General features: G+C 49.1%; 1 protein-coding gene across 1 annotated transcript in view; it reads left to right on the forward strand.

Annotated features, from left to right (window-relative positions):
- Positions 1-1,968: 1,968 nt before the first annotated feature.
- LOC144824245 (mothers against decapentaplegic homolog 6-like) overlaps positions 1,969-15,209 on the forward strand; it is a 32,927-nt gene continuing 19,686 nt past the window's right edge. Inside the window, exon 1 of the mRNA XM_078683388.1 lies at positions 1,969-2,852. Within this exon, the coding sequence (XP_078539514.1) occupies positions 2,126-2,852 (727 nt within the window). The 5' untranslated portion in view covers positions 1,969-2,125. The remainder of the gene's footprint in view (positions 2,853-15,209) is intronic.

Here is a 15,209-nt window from a genome sequence, read left to right on the forward strand (position 1 = left end):
GCAGCTTCTTGATATTTCTCACCGACGTGCCAGCTTTGCCATCCCACTGCTGAAGAGAGCAGGGCTCCTTTGCTTTATAAAAGCTTCTTTTTATCCCTACATAGTATCGCGACAGAAGGCTCTATTCTGCAAACGCCACGTGAACCAGACAGTGAGCCCAGTGAATGAAGCTGTTCCCGGGTATATACATCTCAGCACAGTTCAGCGGGTCCTTCCTGTGTGGGGGCGCCTGCTCCTCGGCTACAGAGGGTTCGTGGCACTAGCCAAGGCTCTGGGTGCATTTAAACCAAAATAGGCCTCAATTACGATGAAAAATATTCACCACTCATGGTGCCAAGGGTATCTTGGCACGGATCTGGAAGGAAGCTCGCGCTGATATGAAGACAATTCAAGTTAAAAATATTCGCTTTCCTTGACGCTGCTGGGAAGTTACAGGCCAAGTACTGGGCTATTTGGTTTTCTTTTAGAGTGTTCTCTTCGACGAATTAGGTGCCATTCCTACAGTGCACCTCGATACACACGGTCAGCGGGAGGGGGCGGGAACGGCACACAGTCAGCGGGAGGGGGGGGCGGGAACGGGCACTCACCTGGACTGCGGGAACGGACAGCGGGAGGGGGGTCGGGAAGGCCGCAGGAAAAACATGAAGCGCACGGACAGGGGGGGCGGGAACGGCCAGCGCGAGGGGGTTCGGGAAGGCCGCAGGAAAAACATGAAGCACACGGACAGGGGGGGGCGGGAACGGACAGCGGGAGGGGGGTCGGGAAGGCCGCAGGAAAAACATGAAGCACACGGACGGGGGGGGGGGGGGCGGGAACGGACAGCGGGAGGGAGGTCGGGAAGGCTTCCTCCGTTGGCGGTCAGCCGCCGAATGGCCAAAACAAACCTGGACGCCAAAAAAAAATAAGCCCCGCCCACGGCCGCGATGACGATGTGAAAAGGGTGGAGAGGGAAAGAATCGTCGGGAACGCCCACCAATCACCTCGGGAAATGACGGACAGTTCTCTCTTCCAATGGCTAGCCTCCATTTATGGAGCTAGCCAATGGAAGATAGAGGCTGAACTAAAGCACACAGTGTAACTCAAAAGATTTCGACCTGCGCCGAAAAGCTGCGCAGCGCAGCTTTTCGCCAGGTAGAAACCTAAAAACTCTTCAGAGAACTGCTGGAGCAGCCGGGAGCGGCGCCGCCGGGAGGCCCCTTCTTCAGAGCCAGCCGTGCTCCTTCTCGGACGCGCACTGGACCTCGACTCCCCTGCAGCCGCCGGGCCTTGGGGGCGAGGTCTCGGTTCCTTATAAACGCAAGGATTTTACAGGACGTTTCTTGGCCTCTTTGCTCGGCGCTGCAGTGGAAGTGCAGTTTTCCTGCTGCTTTTCTTGCTTCTTGGTAAAGCTGCTGTAGGGGGGTGGGGGGTGGGGGAGAGGCAGAGCTCGGAAGCAGCCGAGGGTCGCCTCCATTTCACAGGGTGAGCGCCCCGCATCTGTGGCCCTGCACACTCGAAACCTGTGTTTTATTCATTGCAATACAAGCGCCCCGAAGACTGTCCACGGCAGAGCAAGCACTTCGTCGTTCTCCTCCTGTTGGGGCCCCTCGTGGGGAGAGTATCGGTTTCAAGCACATGAACTTGAGAGTTCTCTCCGTTTTTAGCCTTAATTCTTTAATTTTGCCACGTTTGGCCTCAGAAACTGGAGGGGCTCAGCCCACGCAAAGAGGATGTTGGCACTTTGTGCCTCTGTGAGCTGATGGATTTCCACTTTCACGAGCAGTTCACATCCGGATTTACCTGGCTTTCCTCGGACGTGCTGTGACCCCACACGCGGACGTCACTTTAAAGCGAGTTTCTGCGCGCTTCGTGGTGTGCATGTGAAGGATTGAAATCTAGGACCCCCCCTCACCCCAAACCCGTTTTGGGTGATTCCTTGATGTGTGCGGGCTCCGGACGGGCATCTGTTGTTTGCAGTTTGATGGACGGTCTCTTCGGCTGAACGTGTGCTGCCCCCGGAGGGGTGGTGCACGGAGCCCCATGCATCTCCGGGTTCCTGCCCCCGAGGGGGACTAGGGAGCCAGGCAAGATCGGACCCAGGAGCCGGGGGAGGAAGGAGGGGGAAGCAACTCCGGATCCTCGTCGCATGTTCAGGTCCAGACGCTCCAGTCTGGTCCGGCGCCTTTGGAGAAGCCGAGTGCTGCAGCAGGGGGAGAATCGGGCCGGGGGGCGTCATGGGGGCTGCTCTGCCAGCCCTGGGGCCAGGCATGGCGGCGTTGCTGGGACCGACGTGGGGCAGAGCGCAGGTACTGCTGGGATCTCCTGGGGGCACCGTGGAAGCCCCGCGGAGACCCCTGGGGGGTGGACAGGGGACACCTCTGAAACCGACAATGGAGACACGTCTGCGACCCCCGAGGGGCTGGACGGAGGGGCAGCAGCGAGCCCGGAGGACTCGGACAGGACGGTGACCTGCTGCCTCTTCCAGGACAACTCTCCCTCGAGCCCCCGCACCCCGGCATCCCCCCAGTCTCCCGCCATGGGATCCCCACGGTCCCCCGTCCCGCCCGACCTCGAACTGAAAGCAGTCACCTACTCGCTTCTCAAGCGCTTACGGAGCCTCGAGGCGCTGCTGGAGGCTGTGGAATCCAAAGGAGCTATGGTAGGGGACTGTGTCCCGCTGCCCCCTCGCTTGGCCGAGCTGCGGGTGGGGGGCTTGCCCGCCTCCCCCCAGTGGCTACTCTGCAAGCTCTTCCGCTGGCCTGATATTCAGCGCCCTACCGAGCTCAAGGCGCTATTGGGCTGTCAGAATTTCGGGAGGTCGGAGGACAGTGCCTGCTGCAACCCCTACCACTACAGTCGTCTGTGCGGGCCAGGTGAGCTGGTGACGGGGTGGGTGTTGTGGGGGAGAGGGATGTGGTTGGGGCAGTGTTGTGGGAGGTAATGTAGTGTTGATTCGTTTCACAGTCCATACTTCTGATGGTGGGCAGTGTAGTGTGTCTCTGGAGTAGTGATGAGCCACTGTGTCCCTGAGCAGCGGGAGGGGGGTCGGGAAGGCTTCCTCAGTTGGCGGTCAGCCGCCGAATGGCCAAAACAAACCTGGACGCCCAAAAAAATAAGCCCCGCCCACGGCCGCGATGATGATGCGAAAAGGGTGGAGAAGGAAAGAATCGTCGGGAACGCCCACCAATCGCCTCGGGAAATGACGGACAGTTCTCTCTTCCAATGGCTAGCCTCCATTTATGGTGCTAGCCAATGGAAGAGAGAGGCTGAACTAAAGCACACAGTGTAACTCAAAAGATTTCGACCTGCTCCGAAAAGCTGCGCCGCGCAGCTTTTCGCTAGGTCGAAACCTAAAAAAAAAAACACGCACAAGGGAAAGAAGAGAAGGGCAGAAAACCTGCCACAAAGGGAGAAAGCAGTAACCCCAAGAGTGAGATAAAAGGGCAGAGAGGACTTGGTATTTGGATTAAAGAGTCAGGAGGTGAATTCCAGACTGCACAACCTTGGTATTCATTCATGCGCAAATAACACTTACCTGAGCTACTGAGCATACAGCCAGATTCATCATAGTAAAATCGGCTCGCAAAGGGCAGATTCTGAGAATCTGGCCCTTTGCGAGCGCTATTTTTAGGTCGAGGACCCAACGCTGGCTTGCCAGCCGGAAGTCGGAGGTTTAATGATGTTCAGTAGGGCAGTTTAACCCGCCTCTCTGCTCCGTCTCTCCTCCATTGGCTGGCTTCCTAAACAGAGGCCAGCCATTGGAGGAGAGAGGCGTCACTCGAAACAAGCCCCGTCTCTTTCGGATTCGGGGGCGTGTTTTTGGTGTTCTTTCCACCTGTGACGTCATCCGTCACTCAGAAGCCAAAAACACGCCCCCGAATCCGAAAATGTTCGGACGTTTGCGGCCGCCATTGTTGCTCGGGACAGTCTCGCTGCCACAGGTAAGTTTTCTTCTGTCCCTGATTGTGCCGTTTTTTCTTGTCTTGCCTTCTGTGTGTCTGACCCTCAGTGTTCTTGCCTCTGCCCCTTCGCTGTGCCTCTGCCCCTCTGTGTTCTTGTCTCTGCCTCTTCATTGTGTGTCTGCCCCTCCGTGTTTTTGCCTCTGCCCCTGGGCGGGAGCAGGGAGGCACCTCTCGCTGCTCAGATTGTGCCGTTTTTTTCTTGTCTTGCCTTCTGTGTGTCTGCCCCTCCGTGTTCTTGCTTCTGCCCCTTCGTTGTGCCTCTGCCCCTCCGTGTTCTTGCCTCTGCCTCTTCATTGTGTGTCTGCCCCTCCGTGTTTTTGCCTCTGCCCCTGGGCAGGAGCAGGGAGGCGCCTCTCGCTGCTCAGAAATGCGTGAGCGGGAGGAGGCTGAGAGCGCTGCCCCCAGGACACGAGGACCCCCGCAGCACGGGGCTGGAGGCAGAGCAAAGCCCGGGAGCGGAGCATGGAGCCCGGGGCTGTCCCGCTGCTGCTGCTGGAGATGTGCGGTGAGTGAGTGCGGCTGCAGACCCCCGGGTGGGTTGGGGGTGAACTGTTTGGGGTGGGGGTAGAAAGTGCCCCCCTCCCAAGGTGTGGGCCAGGAGATCCGCACTCCCACACTCGGAGACTCCGGACTTGTGGCGCCTAAAATGTTTCCCTCTCGAGAAACTGATCAGCTTCTCGTCCCATATAGCGCCTCGCACGCGAACCAAGGTCCGAAGTGCTCCTGTAGATGACCCCTTCATGGGCTTCAAACCTCTCCGTCTGGACAGACTTTAAATGCCCCCCCCCTAGATCTTCATCCACCCCATGACAGTGTTCCCTCTTCTGATAGATTTGGACACCATTCCTGATATGCTGTTTTTTCTGATCTACTTAGACCGTGCATGAAACCGACTTGCCTTTCTGCTAGCGTTGACCCCAAGATATCTCAAGTTAGACTTAGAACTCCCCGTTTTGATCCCCCTTTCTGGCTTCAACTCCCCTCCTCATTTATTTTCTTGACTTGCACCCACTACTGATAGACTTGAACTGCCCTCCTACCCCATCCCTTTGGATTGTCTTGGGTTCCAACCAAATTATGATTGCCCCCACCCATTTTGATAGACTTGGACCCCCCCGCCCCCCACCCATTAAATCAATTTTCGAAAAACATCCACTCCCTCCCTGGCTAGCCTTGGACTCCTCTTTTCGTGGTGTACTGTGTCCGGCGTTAAGTTGACCCCTCACTCTTGTAAGCACAATAGACTGAACGGAAGCACACCAAGATTGTCATTGTGTAATGTGGTTAAGTTGTGCAGTGCTTTACGCCAATAAAAGGCACCTCAAAGCACTCCTATACGCACCATAGGTTGAACAGAAGCAAACCAGGACTGTCCTAGTGTTATGCGGGTAATCTGTGCAGTGCTTTATGCCTGTGAAAGTGCACCTCCAAACGCTAGAGGTGCTGGAGAGGTGGAAAGAGCAAGATGCATGAACTTTCCTAACATATGAGGCTGTCAAATGTAAGACCAAGGCTGGAAACATGGTCTCTTCCCAACATGGTGTCGACCCCAGCTAGATCGGTTCTCTGTAAAGCAACATGTGAGAAACTGCTTCATGGCGCATTGTGTGCTCGTCGGAGTCATTCGTCGTGTCTTAACAGCATGTTTATAGCACTTTCTGCCAGTTGTATGACTGCATAGTGCTTACTTCATGTGCCCCGTTACAGACGGCTTCAATGTGATTTTCTCTGGTAGATGAGTTGTTGGTGTACCTTAGGCTCTCGGAAGGCAGTTGCTTCAAGGCGCTTGCCACTTGTGTTGGACTGGTGCAGAGCGCCATATATGTGAGAATGGCTGAGAGAACATAGCAGGGAAAGATGCAACAGAAGAGGGGAGGGGCAGAAGGGTGAAAGGTACAGGATGGGGAGGCGGAGACATGCACATGATAGTGCGGAGAGGAGTTAGGCAGCACGAGGAAAGCTGCGTGATGCGAGGAAGGAAGAAGGCGAAGGCACTCGTTTCCCGAAATGAATGGGGCTGCTGTTAAATCCTGAACATTACTCCGTCGCTTTCTCTTCCTCTGTGCCTCTTTTGAAAGCCTCTCGAAGATCTCTCGTACAGCGCCTAGAGGCCGCAGGCGTTGCTAGGCTTCCTCTGGGTGCTATAAATACCCCTTGCCTTCTGCCCCCCGATTGCACTCTTTTTTCTTGCCTCGGCCCCCCTGATTGTGCCATTTTTCTTGCCTCTGCTCCCCTAATTGTGCCATTTTTCTTGCCTCTGCCCCCCTGATTGTGCCATTTTTCTTGCCTCTGCCCCTCTGATTGTGCCATTTTTCTTGCCGCTGCTCCCCTAATTGTGCCATTTTTCTTGCCTCTGCCCCCTCAATAGCTTTTCTTGCCTTCTGCCCCCTGATTGCACTCGTTTTTCTTGCCTTCTGCCCCCTGATTGCACTCGTTTTTCTTGCCTTCTGCCCCCTGATTGCACTCGTTTTTTTCTTGCCTTCTGCCCCTGATTGCACTCGTTTTTCTTGCCTCTGCCCCCCTGATTGAGCCATTTTTCTTGCCTCTGTCCCCCTGATTGTGCCATTTTTCTTGCCTCTGCCCCCCTGATTGTGCCATTTTTCTTGCCTCTGCTCCCCTGATTGTGCCATTTTTTCTTGCCTCTGCTCCCCTGATTGTGCCATTTTTCTTGCACTTGGGATTGTGCCATTTTTCTTGCCTCTGCCCCTTCGTTGTGCGTCTGCCCCTTCCGTGTTCTTGCCTCTGCCCCTTGATTGCACTCGGGATTGTGCCATTTTTCTTGCCTCTGCCCCTTCGTTGTGCGTCTGCCCCTTCGTTGTGCGTCTGCCCCTTCCGTGTTCTTGCCTCTGCCCCTTCGTTATGCCAAGCTGCCATAAGAAATAGGGTACTTTACAATTCCCCAGAACCATCAGAGGTGTGGTCAATTTCTCTTCATCTGCTTAGAAATCTACTTCTCGCAATCTAAGTCCAATACCAAATATTAGAAAAATGTAAGATAAGCACCAGCAAGAGGTTCTTTAAATTCTACATAAAGACACCTGCTACGAGACAAATTCTTTCTCATCAAAACAAAATAATGGACTTCTTCATTTTGTATGCAATCTTTTGACTGAAGCTGGAGAAGAACAGCAGCTCACTGGCCGGTCCATATAGAAAGTATATTATGAGGTACTTTAAATTTTTCTAAGGCTCGATGATTGCTTTTACAGGGTGACCTAGTTAGCTTGCCAGCTTTTCCTCAGAGAGTGAGCATGGCCAAGCAGGGGACCCAAGATTTTGTCAATTTTCAGAAGACTTTCAGGAACCATATTTTGCCTGTTATAGTCTTCCCTCTTTGGATTCTTGCTCATCAAATCTTGTTGGTTATTCTTCATGCTCTTCCATAAATAATACTGTCCTTCTTGCATATCGGTGCAAGTGGTTCAGGGAATCAGGATTGTTTATCAGCCACAGCCAGTAGGTTCAGAACAATGGTGACGTCATATGAGCTACCAAGCTAGGCCTTGGGTGAAACAATATAATGGGCATAAATATTTTACCAATAATTGTACACACCTTGACTATTTTCTAGAGTAAGGCACCTCTTGATGCATCAACACAGTTTTTGTCTAGCATGTTTGAGGTTTGAGAACAGGCCTATTGGTGAAATGTATGCTTTGCTACGTTAAAAGCCTGTTCATCTGAAATGCCACAAATACTAAAATCAAAATAAAGAAAAAAGAATGCAGTTTTTTTACTCAGTTAGCAGATTGCATCAGCCTTTAGGCCCATAGGAATGAATGGGATAGCCATTCCTTATTTGCGATTTGCAATTAGCGAATCGCAAATAAGGAAGCAGTAGGAGTCGCAAAAAATACTGCGATTACTACCTGCATCCCCTTTTTGCGAGTCTTTAATAGCGATTCCTTAAAAATCGCTATTAAGGACTCGCAAAACGGGACATTGATGAATCTGGGGAATAGTTCTGAGCAACGGCAATCACTCTTTAGGCCCATAGGAATGAATGGGATAGCCATTCCTTATTTGCGATTTGCAATTAGCGAATCGCAAATAAGGAAGCAGTAGAAGTCGCAAAAAATACTGCGATTACTACCTGCATCCCCTTTTTGCGAGTCTTTAATAGCGATTCCTTAAAAATCGCTATTAAGGACTCGCAAAACGGGACATTGATGAATCTGGGGAATAGTTCTGAGCAACGGCAATCACTCTTTTCCAAAGAAAGCACTGACCCACTGTGGTATATAAATAAATAATACCGGATCTATTTTTGAATGTATGAATGAATAACAGATAGCTCAATAAAATAAGAGTCAAGATTCGAGGTAGTAGGAGTTTCTGCAGGTTTATTACAGCATAAGGACAGGATCAGGACAACCTGCATAGGATGACCCAGCAGCTGCTGGGGCCGGGTCTGGGATGAGCGCGCTAACTTTTAATAACAATACATCAACTTATATACATAGCGCAAACACATAGCATTACATTGCAGTAGGCGTAGCAGTGGGTGGAGCAGAAGGCGTGACGCGTAGCAGTCGCGAAAGATAACAGTAAAAGTAGGTGTAACTGGGAGTATACATAGACATGTGATGCAAACGTAACAGAATATGTCATGAATGGGCGGAAACATAGGAGGGGGCTACCTAAGGAGCCGGGACCTCTAACCTGGTGGTGCGCGAAAACTGGCAATGACGTGTTACTAGGAGAAGCTGGGGGCTACGAACTCTGTGCTAGGAGCAGAGACTAGAGTCTGGAGGGTTGGAGCGACATGTACCTAAACCCTATCTGGTATCTGATGTTTAGGGAACATGTTGATATAAACTAGAAGTCATGAGGGGAAAAGCTAACTTGATTCTAAGACTGGACCATGCATTATTCTACATGTAGTGCGTGATGAAGAATATTAAATGACCATTAATACAGTATTTCTCTAACGTGGAGCCGAATAGGCTAGACAATGACGGAAACTATTGATGCAGTTCAGTAGCTTAGGAATGCAGAGAAGAAGGACTGAACTGATAGCTGGAATCATAACATACTCTTGGCAGACTCAGAGGCAGAGCCAAGCTGCACCGGGCACTGCGAGGCAGGAAGTAAGTGAAGGGTCGAGGATACAGGTGGGGGCTGTATCGCTCCTCAGCGAGGCTTTCAGGAGACAGGAGCTGAATCTGTTGTCCGGGCCCTTTTGAGGCCTGGAAACGGGGACTTTATAATGAAATAACGTGCACACTGAGAAACGTGGCAATATAACTTTACATAGGCCTGATATTCGTAGTATTCACGAGGACTGGAAACTGACATACCAGAGGTGGACACAACTGTAATTGCGTCATTAATCAGACATGGGGAATAACATATGCATATTGGTCATGCACACATAACCTATGATGGATGAGGCGTAGGGACACAGAACATGGCAAAATTTACTTTTCCACATTCCCTCCTTGTCACTACGTTTCCATCAGGAAACATCAATTTTCATGATACCATCTATCATTTCATACAGTACCATTTGCTCGTCTCGAATTGTCTTGGAACGGGATTTAGAACGGGGCTTGGGACTAGGAATACAAGAGGTAGCACACATGCTGCAAATCGCAGGGCCACATTGTATACAAAGGCAGCAGCTGAATATGATCGCTACTGCAATACCTAGAAAGGACAGGACTTTCCATCCCCATGCGGAAATTATATTCCAGAACCAACCGGACCATGTCCAGGTGCCTGGATCTTGGTGTAACAGATGGGCAATTTTATGGAGTCTGGTTATAGCTGAATAAACAGACGGCGCGTTATTTGGAATGAAAATGCAGCAACTAGATCCGATGACTCTACAGGCCCCGCCCCTATCGGCCAGTATGACGTCAAGGACGAGACGATTTTGCAAAACGACAAATCTCATAGCAGATTGTTCTTCGGTTAGGTTACCTAGAGCAGAGGCAGTCTCATTTACTACAGCTTCAAGGGTTCTTGTTAACCTACGGATCAGTTTACTATTCTGGACAGGTCCTACAAAGAAGAAGAAACCTTTATTGAAATCTGTATACTGTTCTAGAGTAGTTTCAGTATAATCGACAATTGGGGACTCCCTTCTATGTCTAATGTGTACTAGATGTGTGTTTCTGTGATAATCAGATGGGGCTAGGAAAACAGGTGGCAGTAGGAAGGCAATGTAACAGGTTCCCTCCCAATCGAGGGGCAGACGGACATATGCGGTCTGACCACAAATAAAATAAGAATGACGTGAAGCTTTGAAAACAGATTTCCCACTGTCACTATACTGGATAACAGTAGTACATTCACTATGTCCTACATGTACAGAACCATAACTACGGACACATAATTCGCCTTTGACAGGTAGTACTGAAATAGCAGGTAAGTCTGGAGTAGTATCAGACTGAACATTCAGGACCATAAAATTCGACGAATAATTACCTAAATTATATACTTCATTTTCTAGATCTAAACCTGTTCTGTGGGGGAAACCTTGCTTGTCTGAAAAACATGTACTGTTAAGAAAAGACATATCTGTTGAGGATGACGTTAGCGTGGACCATGCTCCACACGAACCATTATGTGAGAATGGATAAGGAAAGAGTGGCAGAACTCCCTTCGGTGTCTGGAAAGGGGGGAGTCGACCACACACCCAACAATTAGTGGCATTGCTGGTCTGGTGTGAGTAATGTAACATACGGATAAATGTGTTGTTGCGCATAGCGAGGCGGTATGAATATTCGTGAGGAGGCAGATCACTAAACGTGTGCTCTACTGTAGCATTAGCAGACATATTTACATGAGGAACTGGAAAATACAGATAGAACGCATAGCTGGTGCAGGAAATCAAAATGCTGATGAATAATACGAAACTCAGAAAAACGATACATTGAATTGAACTTCGACTGACTCTCTCACTATGGGGGTCTATTTTATACATGTCAGAAACAGTCTAACCGTTTCACCTAGGGGAGGACTTATACAATCAAACTGACTGACTTATTAGACCTGAGCTTTTGCTTATACTCCTGCTGCGGAGTTTTCTCTAACCAGGGAGGGGTTGTAGTAATGTCTTTTGCGGGACAGTCCTTTAAAACAATGTTCTGACAATCTTTCAAATCCTGGGAAATGTTTTTAGAAACGGATTTCAATCCTTTAAAAAGTTTAATATGAGAAAGGTGGATCCATCCTTTTCTGCCTTCCAACTTGACGGCTGTACGGGTGGTGAGGAGGACCTGACGGGGCTCCTTCCAACGAGGCTCCAGCGGACTTGATCGGTCAAAATTCCGGACCATCACTAGGGAACCTGGAACGATTTCATGCGGTGCCACCTCGGTATTGTCTGGAAATGCGGCAGCAACCTGTGAACGACATGAGTTGAGGGCAGACATCAAGGAAGCTAGGTAATCTGTCAGCATATTACATGAAACATCGGTAATACTTCGGGGTCTAGGAGTACCCCACATATTAGGGGGGCGGCCGAATACGACCTCATACGGGGACAGACCTGATCTGGAATGTGCGACCATGCGCATATAAAACAAAGCAACTGGCAGAGCTACTAGCCAGTCCACACCTTTTTCTTTACAAACTTTGGCAATACGGATTTTTAGGGTTTGATTATGTCTCTCGACTAGACCGGCTGCTTCAGGATGGCGTACACAATGAAACTTCCACTGGTACCCTAACAACAGGGAAACATGCTTCATCAGTTCAGAGGAGAATGGCTGGCCGTTATCAGAATATACGACTCTAGGGAGTCCGTATCTAGGGAAGAATTCACGAACCAACTGCTTGGCAGTGGTCGCGGCTGTGTAATCTGGGACTGGATATGCTTCTGTCCACCTGGACAAAGCGCATACAACTACAAGGACATACTTGAAACCTCGACATCGCTCCATCTGAATATAATCCATCTGGAGGACCTCAAAAGGGTGGTCAGGAGGCTGGAAACCACCTTGTTCCACCGGGACACCTTTACCTGGATTAAACTGACAACATATCATACAGGTACGGACTTTCTGCTTGGCTGCAGCTCGTAAATGCTTGTTGAACCAAATGTTCTGGATACTGTCTAACATAGCTTTTTCTCCTAAATGTGCTGGACTATGTGCGGTATTGATAATGACTTGAACCATAGAATCGGGGAGAAACCATGTGGCTCTACCCTTCGTTAACCATCCTTGATTCGTCTGGACCCCTCCTTGTTCAGACCATTTCTTGATTTCGTCGGGAGTAGCATGTAACTGGATATCTATGACATCTTGTGTAGGGTCCTTAACTGTCATGCATGTAATCGGATCTGGAGTATGTGTCTGATTAACTGGAATGTCTAGAGTCTGTGCTGTAAGCTTGGCTGTGCGGTCTGCTAGATCATTACCTTGGGAAATAATGTCAGTAACTTTCGTATGTGCTTTGCATTTCATGATGGCAATGGATGTCGGTAAATGTATGGCATCTAACAGGGCTTGAATAAGGAGACCATGCTGAATCTTGGTTCCATGAGAAGTCATGAAACCTCTCTCCTGCCAGAGCACTCCGAAGTCGTGTACAACTCCGAATGCGTAACGTGAATCTGTGTAAACATTAACTTTCAGGTTCTTGGCATGTATACAGGCTTGTGTCAGAGCGACTAGCTCTGCTGCTTGAGCGGACAGGGTATCAATACGGTGTGTTTCAATAACTTCAGTGTCAGTAGTCACTGCATACGCGGCGACTAGTTCTCCTGTACTAGTTCTCATACATGAACCATCCACATAAAGTGTCAGGTCGGGGTCTGGTAACGGAATGTCTGTCAGGTCTTGTCTTGGCTTTGTCGTAATGTTAACTACTTCCACACAGTCATGTGTGGCTGGATTTGAATTAACTGATGGTAACAGTGTAGCAGGATTCAGGACGTTGCAGCGTCTAATTTCTATGTGTGGCTGGAACAGTGTCAATTCATAACCTGTTAAACGTGCAATTGTCAAGTGCTGAGTTTGTGTTCGGTTTAAAAGAACTTCTACTGAATGTGGAACTTGTACTGTCAGGGAATGTCCTAAAACTATGGAATCACTTTGTCTGATAGCTAGTGCTGTGGCTGCAACTGACTTGAGGCACGCAGGCAACGCCTGGGCGACTGGATCTAATGTGCTCGAAAAATAAGCACAGGGCTTGTATTGTCCTGCTTGATCTTGTGTGAGAACAGATAATGCTGTACCTTCCCGTTCAGTAACAAAAAGTGTAAAAGGCTTACTGTAGTTCGGTGTAGCTAGAACTGGAGCTTGGCATAAAACTTTCTTTAACTCGTTGAAACTCAGTGTATGTTCAGATGTCCAAGGGAGGACAGTCGATACGGCTGCCTCCTGTGTCGTTAACTGTATCAGTGACTTGGCTAGAAATGCATACTGGGGAATCCATTGTCTGCAATAAGAAGTAAGGCCGATAAAGGCACGTACCTCCTTCTGGGTTCTGGGCTGAGGAAGACTCGCTATTAACTGGATACGGTCTGGTGTCAACTGCCTACCCCTCTTGGACAGTAAGTGTCCTAAGTATACCACTTGCTGGACACAGAATTGAAGCTTCGAAGGTGACACCTTGTGCCCCATCTCGGCTAGAAAATACAAAACTGTAAGTGATGCTCGCTCGCAGTCACGTTCAGAACGGGCTGTGATCAGTAGATCATCGACATACTGGAGTAGGGCAGTGTCAGTTGGCATGTGAATGTTGTCTAGTTGTCTCTTGAGTGCTTGACTGTAAATACTAGGGCTTTCTGTGAAACCTTGAGGAGCGCGTGTGAACATATAGCTCCTTCCATTTAAACAAAATCCGAAAAGAAACTGGCTGTCTGGATGAATTGGAACACTGAAAAATGCATTCTTGAGGTCTATGACAGTGAAAAACGTGGCTTCGGAATCAATAGCTGTTAACAGGGAAGAAATGTCTGGGACAACTGGGTACTGAGGAATAATACATTTGTTAAGCTCTCGTAAATCAATCACTAATCGATATACTGGAGGTGCATTTGGATCAGTACGTTTCATGACTGGAATGATCGGAGAATTACATACATTGGAGTCAGTTTCTACAACTACTCCTTGAGCCATGAGCTCGTCAATAATTTTGGATAAGGCTGCTACAGCCTCAGGTGGCAATCTGTACTGTCTGATTCGGGGTAACACTACACCTGGTTTGAGAGTCACACGATGGGGTGTGATTTGCATGTAACCTACATCAGTTGGACCTTGCGCCCATAAATGCTGCGGAACTTTAGACAATCTTGAATCAAAATCTCGTAATACATAGTGACCCTTGAAGTCACGTAGGAACAGACGTATTCCCTCTGGGGAACAGCAAATAACTGCACCTAATTCTTTCAGTGTCTTAATGCCTAATAGATTTTCTGGACATGACTTAGTAAGTAACAGATCAGTAGTACGGGACAATGGACCTACTTCTAGAGTGACTGGCTTTGAAATCTCGTTAACTATTGGCTTTCCTGAAAATCCAAGGGAAACATTTCTTGAGCCTGAGAGCGGAGCCCCTGGAACTTCGGCGTGACTGATTGTGGTCCTACTTGCCCCTGTATCGATCAAAAACTTTCTGTCTTTCCCTAATACTTGACTGTGAACATAGGGACCTTCTTGATCTACAGGTATCTCGATGAGAGGCAAGCCTACCTCCCTCTCTAGGCTGTTTCATGAATATGGCTGGTACTCTGGATACTCTGTCTGAGCATACTGGTACATCTGCGATGTAACGTGCTGTGTTGCAGCAATGGGCTGCGGTGCGGGAACTGTCTGTTGTGCATTCTGTGGCTGAGGAGTCTGTGAAACTTGTTCTTGTCTAGGCGGACGTGGTCTTTCTTTAGTCTTACCAGTAGCTATATTATGTTTCAGAACTGCACACTCGTTTATAAAATGACCTGGCTGTTTACAATAATTGCAGTTCCCTTTAACGGGAGCTGCAGGATGACTGGCTTGATTCGGACCCCTCTTCTGACTGTCTTGAGGAATAGATTGTGCAACTAGCACTTTCATTTTCGTGTCTTTCATACGTTTTCTTTCGTGTTCTTGCTCTTCCCTGATTCTATTCTGGTGATACTGGAGCATCTGGAGCATCTGGGACGGGGTGTTTGCTTGCCAGGTGCTTTCGACTTTCAGAACTCGGTTTTTAATTTGTGGACTTGAATTCTCGACTAATTTAGTAACGAAAAGGTGAGGGTATGACTCACTACTTGTCTTGAGACCACTGTTAATACTGAAACATTTCTCAAATCTAGAATAAAAATCACTAATA

Source organism: Lissotriton helveticus, chromosome 3_1 (assembly GCF_964261635.1).
Source record: "Lissotriton helveticus chromosome 3_1, aLisHel1.1, whole genome shotgun sequence".
Classification (NCBI taxonomy): Eukaryota; Metazoa; Chordata; class Amphibia; order Caudata; family Salamandridae; genus Lissotriton; species Lissotriton helveticus.